The following is a 9,090-nucleotide window of genomic DNA, read 5'->3' on the forward strand; positions in this document are numbered from 1 at the left end:
CTGTGAGGCTAATATTAATTTTGATGTGAGCTAGTTAATCATTTAAACTGAAAAAAATGCAATGTTTATATGTTAGGTTACATTTTATTTTGATGGTCCCCCTTAGTCTATCAACTATAAGCAACTTTGCAACTACAAGTCAACTAACTCTCATTAGAGTATTAGTAGGCTTAGGTTAAGGTAGGAAGAATGTTGACGTACTTGCAAAGTTACTTATATCTGTTGGGGAACAATCAAAATAAAGTGTTAGCATATATTTAGCAGACATACTACTAATACTCCAATGACTGCTAGTTGACATGCAGTTGGCTGCAGAGTTACTTATCAACAGCTGTTTAAAGGGTACCATCAAAATAATCAAACTGATATTACAATAAAAATAGTTCAAAGCAAATGTGTCATATTACACATTCATCTGATCTCTATATCGATATCTGATCTTATGGCTGTTTGAAAGAAAAAAAATGTTGTTATTATTATTATTATTACTACTACTTATAAGTGGTCTTTGACCGCTTTAAGTAAAGTAGCATAAGAAAAATGGCAAGATATGAGACTTATAATACATTATAACTATGAGAAATATAATCTATTGTAAAAGTGGATGCAACGTGTTCATTGTGTTATAAATCATCATACTCTTAAAAGCTATAACCACAAATAAGTAAATATTATAATATATTAAAACTGTTCTTATGAATATTCATGAGATGATACAACATATTATAAGGTTTTTTATAATGCATTATGCATTCATTATAATGCCTTAAGAATACCCTTATAATGTATTATAAATATGGGCTTCATAGAAAGTGTTACCAATATAATTTATTATCATACTATTTTGCTTAAAAAAAACATTATTATCATAATTCTTGCTTTTAAAAAGCAACATATAATTCTGATTTTAAAACTCCACATATTAGTTATCATATTATTTTGAATTGTTTTTTAAAGTCTACGTGATATTTATTATAGTAATTTTATTTTTAAAAAGTCCAAATATTATATATTATCATATTTATCATACACCACATATTAGTTATTATCATATTATACTTCTTTAAAAAACATTTATCGTTTTTTAAAATTATTATCCCAGATATTTATTATTTAATCCACACATATTTCACTTACTTTGGCTGAGTCTGATACATTGTCCCAGTACGGAAGAGGGAATTCTAACTGTCCCAGCAGTATCTGGTCAAACAGAGCTTCTTGATCATCAGTGCTCCTGAAATAAAGAGTGCAACTTCAGATATGCATCAACAGGGGGAGCTCTAGGCCTGTCGCAATAATCAATATATCGACTTATCGTGCAATATATGTACATGACCTCAATAATTTTTGGTGAGCAATATATCGCACATTATATTTACATAATATCGCACAACAAAAAGATGTTATCGTGACAGGCCTAGGGAGCTCATGTCATTGCGATCATTGATAGTACAACAAATAGCCACAGGGTGGCGCAGTAACATCTTACATAACCTTACAGCTTTGATTACATTACTCAAAGCTGCACTACATACACAGCTAGAATGTATTTAAGAATGAATCTTTGACATGTGGACCATTTTTCTACTGGATAAATTCATCGTTTTGATGGTAATTACAGGATTTTTAAAACTGCTTTGAAAAGCAATATGCAAAAAAGCTAAAAAAAAAAATTTTAAAAATGATCCTCTCACATTAGCCATATTTTGTCATACACACTGAACTTACCCACGAAATGGAGGAAAGCCACAGAGGAGAATATATGTGATGACTCCAGCGGCCCAAATATCTACCTTAAGGCCATACCTAACAGCAAACAAAAGGTGTTGTTTTAGTATTATTGGATCTTATTAGATTTTATCTTTAAACTCATTGATTCAGTATGATCATAACAAATCACAACACTATGCTTAACATCACACGATTCCATGAAAAAAAAAAAATCACACATTCAATGACCCAGATTTGTGCGAACGTGTTAAAATATTCACCCGGTCTCTGCGATAATCTCTGGTGCTACATATGTGGGTGTTCCACAGACAGTGTACAGAGGTCCATCTACCACGGTGGCCAAGCCAAAGTCGCCCAGCTTCAGGGATGTGCTTCCATCTTGATGCTCATACACCTGTGAACCAAAGCCAAGAACAACATTAGACCAAAAACAACCTAGTCTCTTCAAAGCAATCTATGAAAATGACATATCCGGCTCTCAATTCCCAAGGTGAACATGTGCGGATCAGTGTCAAAAATATGCACTGGCTTCAAATAAACAGATATTTGTGCATTTAATGTCTTTAACCTAAAATCCAATGATGCTAAAAAGAAACAGGAGCATAAGCTTGGCTGGCTTTGTGTTTGGCGATATATAATATGTAAAGTGATGTTTTGAAAAAGCCTCATTCTGCACTGCAAGGTGCATTTGACATGCATGCTTCCAGCCACAAGCGATTATCTTTGACACGCAGAAAGCGAGCAAGCGCATATGTGAGCCAGACACGGTTTCTTCTAGCTCACTGGAGTGCGTTTGAGAAACAGACGGTTTCATTCACTGTTAGCAGGTCACCATTTTCAATTATAAGATCTGCAGCATTTCTAGACAAATCCCCCAGCTCATAAACAGGGCTTCATAAACAACATTTCCGTCTTGAATCAGCAGAGGAAGGGGCCATTGATTCATAAATGATGTCTGGTAAAAGGTTCATACGAGAGCAGCCTTTGAGAACAGTACAGTCTGTGAACTGTCAATGTGTGAGTCACATCTCAGTTCTTCCGCTGCAGAAGTGATATCACACATATACAGTCAGTCAGTAGGTGGCTGGTCTAGACTCAGTCAAAGAGCTTGCAGCAATCATCTCTCTTTCTCCAAACACACTTATGTAGTTCCAGCCCACAAGACCTATGAGTTTCATCCGTTCCTCTCCTCGGCATGTACACACAGGAACACATGGTTGTGGAGGCTGGTGATCAAACAGCGCCACTTTAGGATGTGATAACTGTTGCGCTTGTACCTGTGACATGTGTCAGACATGTCAGGATGACTTGTGTTTTGGAAAAGAAGGAAGGATGGCGGTGTTGATATCTTACCAAAAGGTTCTCTGGCTTGATGTCCCTGTGGACGATGTTAAGGCTGTGTAAGTACTTGATAGCATTGGCCAGGTTGTACAGCATGCCACTGGCATCCCGCTCAGTGTATCTGTTTGTAGAAGTAATGGCATCAAAAAGATCTCCTCCCTTAAAATAAGAACAAACATGACAAATTACACACAAAAAAAGGACAGATTCAAAATAAGTAAAAGAAACAAATTAAATACTACTACAGTATGTCTATTTAACAGTAGCATTGGAGTAAGAAATGTAATTATTGTATTCACAGTATAAATTAAATATAAATTGATTCTTTTTAAAGCTACTAAAGTTGTTCAGCCAAGAGCACTAAGTGGTATTCTTTTTTCTGTTGTTGTTTAACAACAGGTATATTAGGCAGCTGTCACTTTATGACCTAATGCATGGATCCAATATACTGACTAGGTTTACATGGACATCAGTAATCTAATTATTTACCTTATTCTTAATAAGACAATATTATTTCCGCCCAGCTTTAGTCTGAGGTATCTTTGACATCTACTGCTAGGTGTGTGAATGGAATGGTTACATTGTTGCATTTTGCTTCCAAGCAAGGTGGTATTTGCATGTACACAAACTGATCGACATCACAAGAGTTTTCTTGAGGTCAAGTTGTTTATACAAAGCAAGGCAGAAAGTTTATGGTGGCCTGGTTTGCTGTTCACATGGTAGAAATCCCCTCAAAGAGTCGAGTAAGTGGAACAGCAGCTTAAAATAACGTTCAGTTCAACAGAGCCAGCACAACTGCACAGGGTGGCCATTACAAGGACCCACCAAGAGCTAAAATTCATCCGGATCTCTACAAGATGTATAAACCAGCTGTGACTGGATTTTTGTGAATCTTTCTGTCTATTGATCTGTATTTGTTTTCACCTTAGGTTTGAACAGGTGCATTAAAATGACAGCTTGCTGTAGTCCACACCTTAACTAGCTCCATGACCAGGTAGAGTTCACTGTAAGTGTCCATTTCCTCAATCAGCAACACAATGTTTGGGTGTTTCACTCTTCTGAGGATAGCCACCTCATTCTGGATCATATGCTCCTGTGCAGGAGAAAGAGATTCAGAATAAAAATATATTGTACAAATTGCCACAAGCATTTTATTGACAATATCATAATGCTTCCATCTCACCTTTCCTCTGCATTTGCCTTTGTTGATGATCTTCAGAGCGTACGCCCTGCCAGTCGAGTGCTCTACACACTCATGGACCACCGCAAAGTTCCCATCTCCGATCATTCGGCCCACTTTGTACCGATCTGAAATGGAGCTCGGGACTGTGGGTATCGGCGTCTCCTCCAAGGGCTCAGCTGCAGACGGTAAGGAAGAAAATTAGAGCAAGACTGAGTGGGCCTCATTCGGAATCTGTTTTTATGACTGAAATCTCTGTAGGCAGTGGAGAAATTTGATTCTCAACCAACATTCCTAGTCTGAGAATCTCTTTGAATGCAGCTCAGAGAACAAGACGATAACCCTGCATTCAGTTCACACCTCATGGATTCTTTCATTAGTGCATTACAGTCAGCTACAGCGTGTACACTGAAGTGGAAATGATTGTATAATGAACATCTACGCAAAGCCTTCAAATGAAGCGTTTGTTGTTGACCTCCACAGCATAATTATAGTATAAAAAAATACTATAATAGTATATGAATAATACAAAAATAAGACTGTCTAAACCAGCCTAAAGTGTTCGATTTCTTACCATCACTTACGGGCCCTTCCTCCTCATCCATACTGCAGACTTTGGTAGAGGCCACAGACAGAGAGGAACCGCTGTGCTGGGATCCCTGTGAGGAAGAAAAATCCAATTAAACCAGAAACGACTACATAGCAGTACATGACCAGTGTGTATGAGAAATATAACTCCAAAAACCACCGACAACCAACCACCTAACTTCAAATATACAGATACAGTGAAGCAGCTCACTGGGGTATTCCGTCTTTCTACCTGTGCTGGATATCCTCAAGCTGCCCCGTGTTACTATTCCCATCAGGACGGTCGGCACGCTCGGGACACAATCCTCATTCTCACTTTTAAACACAGCACAGTGTTAGGATAAAACCAGTTATCGGTGTTTCTCTGCTGGTTGCCATGGCAGCAGCAAGTGTGAGCGAAGTTACTGGCTGTGCTGTAAATTGGTTTTCGCTCCTGGTTGCCGGCAGTCAGGGTGCAGGGACCCTTTCAGGTCTGTGCGGAGAGTAATTGGAATGATGTCTCCGGGAGCACTGCGCTGTCCCGGAGCTCGAATGGATTTGATTGGACGGTAGTGGCGTGCGACGACGGCCCCGGATGCACCTCAGAGGAGCTGCTAATGGCGAGAACGAATCGCAACTCTACTGAGACGAAACAGTGGATGGGTCACGGAGGGTCAGCACACCTACATGCACTGTTTGATAATGGCAGTTTGAGTGGATGCATATGAGACGGCCAAGGTAGGGTTGTTTAAGTGTCATCAGAACCAGTTTTGACTCGAGAGTGTGTGTGTGTTTCCGCATCCTTTTTCTATTTCATTCAGATCACAGTTTGTCCTGGCGCTATCAAAACTCTTGTTACCATGGAAACTGTTGGAGTGTACTAATAATATTTTCCCTCTGCGAGACAGGAAGCAGCCAGAGACGAACCCATATAAGGCATCTTCCTGTTTCCTGGCTGAATGCTAGGTCAAATCACTCCAAACAGGCTGGATTTCTGTGCTTTTTCTTAGGACCGGAAAGAAACAGAATAAACCATGTGGTAAGTATTTGCCTCTCCACTGATCAATCATGTTAAATCCATGTGTTCACATGCAAATGTAAGTGCTCAGTTGCATAACAGTCTGTGCAATTATGATGCTGATAAAGCAAATTTACCTCAGTGATCCCTAATGTAGTGTCGCAGGAACACTCTATCAAATCATCCTTTAAAAATAAAACAATTAACAGGCTCAGTATCAATAACAATGCCGCATTATTACATTTTAAGGTTACTCTTGTCATTTTGTTGCAGAATAATTGCATAATGGCTCGAATGACTGATTTAATGTCTGAGATGATTTTGTTTTGTGGAGAACAAAACTCCTGTGGGGAAATTTAATCCAGTGGCCAGACAGGATCCCGCTGTTCTCATCAGGATCGCTGCTACTCTTTTTGGGAATAGCTGTAGAGATGCTAGACCTCTTAGCTGCAACTCCATTAAGACCAATGTGAGAAAATCTCACAAGAGTCACTTATAATCATAATAATCTAATTCCATGACCGGCTGCATTCATTTGTTTTTGAAATGCATGGCCGTCATTAACACAAATGATTGTGCAGTACAAAATAAAAAAATAAAAAAAATCTGCAAAGTCTGGGACAAATAAAATGTGATTAAAGGAGCTCTGAGCCAAACTATCCCATATAAACAGTAGAGGACCCAAAAGATTTAGTAAAGAACACCCGGTTGAGTTTGTACTAGATAAAGAGACTCACTGTTTAATGCATTTAGCATCTTCAATCATACGAGCATGATGGAAACATTTCATGACATGCTTAGTGGCAAACAGACAACGCATTAGACCAGAAAATAACACAGTCTTTTCTTTCTACACATAAAAACAACTAAAAATGAGAGATTATGATACAAAACTAATACAAAAACAAAGAAAGCTACATGATTGACAATGGTTTGAAAGCAAAGATATACAGGACAATATAACTGAGCAGAGTCCAAAACAACAAGGTGAAAACTGCAAAACAATTAAAACCAATGGAACTCAAGAGGACTGAAAACTACTGTGGAGACAGAGAAAGAGAAGTGGTGATCTTTACATGGTATCATACAAGGTGTCTCCATGCAAGCACATTTTACAAAATCACTCTTTTTCTGTTTCACAAAAGAATAGGTTTGGAATGACATGAGTGTGAGTAAATGATGACAATTTTCATTTTTAGGTGAACTATCCCTTTATAAGAATGTCATTATTTTGCTCATGAACAATAAACAGAAACACAAGTACATGCGAAAATCCAACTTCCTTTTAAACATCCATGTGTAATGATATCATACTTGGAAGACGCCACCATTAATTTTTAAATCAATGTTCATGGAATGAATGAAAACACACATCACATGCACACAAACACAATGTCATTTGAACACCGGTCAAGAAAAAATATGGGTGTGAAAACACCAAAGGAAAATGTGAAGAGCATGCAACCCAACAGACGGTTTGAGGGACATCATTTAATGGAGATGATGAAGAATGTGTTTTTATGCAATTTAAATTAAACTGAACACATCCACGGAATTTACTTTGTCCATCTCAACAACAAATTAAAAGCAGAATGCTACCTCGAATCCAGCTAAAACTCAGGAATTGAACAGGTGCATTTTCAGTTCAATCCTAAACAGCACTCAACTCTTTTAGAGACAGGTGTGATGCTGAGCTTGATGGCTTCACTTTTCATGTTACGCAATACACAAAAGCACTCATACTACCTAGTTAACCATCCATAAAAAAATGACTGAAAAAAATTTCATTTAATCTCACAACTATGGTGATACGATTTAAATTGTAACCTCATTTACCTCGATTCATCCTCGTTTAAACCAGATTGAGGTGGATTAGCAGACTTGGAAACAAAATCCCTATTTTATGTGTTTTGACACGGATTAAAAATGTATTTGTCGCCATAGCATCAAATGAGTATGTGTTCCATATTTTTCCCCAGAGGAACTGAGATCTTGTGGAAAGAAAGAGAGATGATGGAGGGGATATGCCTGAGGACACAGAGGCCACACACACACACACACACACATATATATTCCCAGTATAGATCCGGCACTCTTGTGTAGCTCGTTTCTAAAAGTGGGTCATGTGTTAAATGTAATCCACAGCCTGGGCTTGAGCGGTAAAGCTAATTAATAATAAATCAGTACTAATGATCAGTGTTTAATTCATTCATTTGGAAGGAGTGAGGTCATTTAAAACTGCAGTATAAACTATCAGATATGGATATATATATATATATATATATATATATATATTACAGCAGTGTGTGATTATAGCAGTACTCCGCTAGCAATACATTCCAATGTATTGCTAGCGGAGTACTGCTGTAATCACACACATTAGCAATGTATTAGCACACACTGCAAACTAATTGAATAACCAAGCCACAAAGCCGCAATACCAACATTCAGAGACTCATATAAATTCATAAGCCAGATAAAGAAGTGCCTGCTTCTTTGGAAGCATTTGGAGCGAACATTCAATTCTTTTGCATTTGTATCGTATTTATGTAAAGGTTTTTTCTCCTTGCTTCTTTCACAGAACTCCACTGGGGAGTTTTCAAAGCCTGACCCACTTATGCAGAAGATGGTTGTAAAGACGCTGAGATCCGTCTCTGCTTTGGGCAGATCTGACTGTCCCAAATTCTCATTCTGCAACAGCAATGAGCTGAGAGCAAAGCCATCTGACAGAATCAAACCGCAGAGAGATCATCCAACTTCAAGAGCTCAGGCTGCGGTAAGAGATAAGTGAAAGAATGACGAGAATCTGAGAGTCTTTGCTAGTGGGTGGAGGGCGAACACAAAGTGCACGGCGTCTGTGTCTCTCAGCCGGCACGTCGACCGAATCGCATTTAGAATCATTAAAAGTCAGACTCTTCCTCAAGAGGAAGTTTAGCCACTTCTAATGAAATCTGGAACAATTTAGAATATAAAAAGTTGAACATGTCTGTACTTTCTCTCAGAGGTGCAGTCAATTACATTTTGCTTTTAACGTCATATAAAAGCAAAAAATGTTCAGTTGCAGTGCTATTGAAGAAATGCCATATTTGCAGTCAACCATTAATTCAGTCAACCATTAACCAAGAAAAAAATTGCTAGTCATGTGATCTTTACATGGTGGCCCTCATATGGCAAACCATGTAAAATAACTGTTATTATACTAATAGCATTTATCTTGGTTTCAGATATGATAGGATTTTTTTTTTTTTTTTGC

General features: G+C 38.0%; 1 protein-coding gene across 2 annotated transcripts in view; it reads right to left on the minus strand.

The window, feature by feature from the left end:
* The window catches only part of dclk1a (doublecortin-like kinase 1a), a 62,080-nt gene that overhangs the window by 3,050 nt on the left and 49,940 nt on the right, over positions 1–9,090 (minus strand). For both annotated transcript variants that reach the window (XM_016483047.1, XM_016483046.1), the window contains exons 7-13: positions 4,827–4,911; positions 4,256–4,431; positions 4,046–4,165; positions 3,085–3,231; positions 1,992–2,125; positions 1,729–1,806; positions 1,138–1,234 (exon numbers count right to left, since the gene is read on the minus strand). In XM_016483047.1, coding sequence (XP_016338533.1) covers positions 1,138–1,234; positions 1,729–1,806; positions 1,992–2,125; positions 3,085–3,231; positions 4,046–4,165; positions 4,256–4,431; positions 4,827–4,911 — 837 coding nt within the window. The remainder of the gene's footprint in view (positions 1–1,137; positions 1,235–1,728; positions 1,807–1,991; positions 2,126–3,084; positions 3,232–4,045; positions 4,166–4,255; positions 4,432–4,826; positions 4,912–9,090) is intronic.

This window comes from Sinocyclocheilus anshuiensis, unplaced genomic scaffold (assembly GCF_001515605.1).
Source record: "Sinocyclocheilus anshuiensis isolate Anshui unplaced genomic scaffold, SAMN03320099.WGS_v1.1 scaffold437, whole genome shotgun sequence".
Classification (NCBI taxonomy): domain Eukaryota; kingdom Metazoa; phylum Chordata; class Actinopteri; order Cypriniformes; family Cyprinidae; genus Sinocyclocheilus; species Sinocyclocheilus anshuiensis.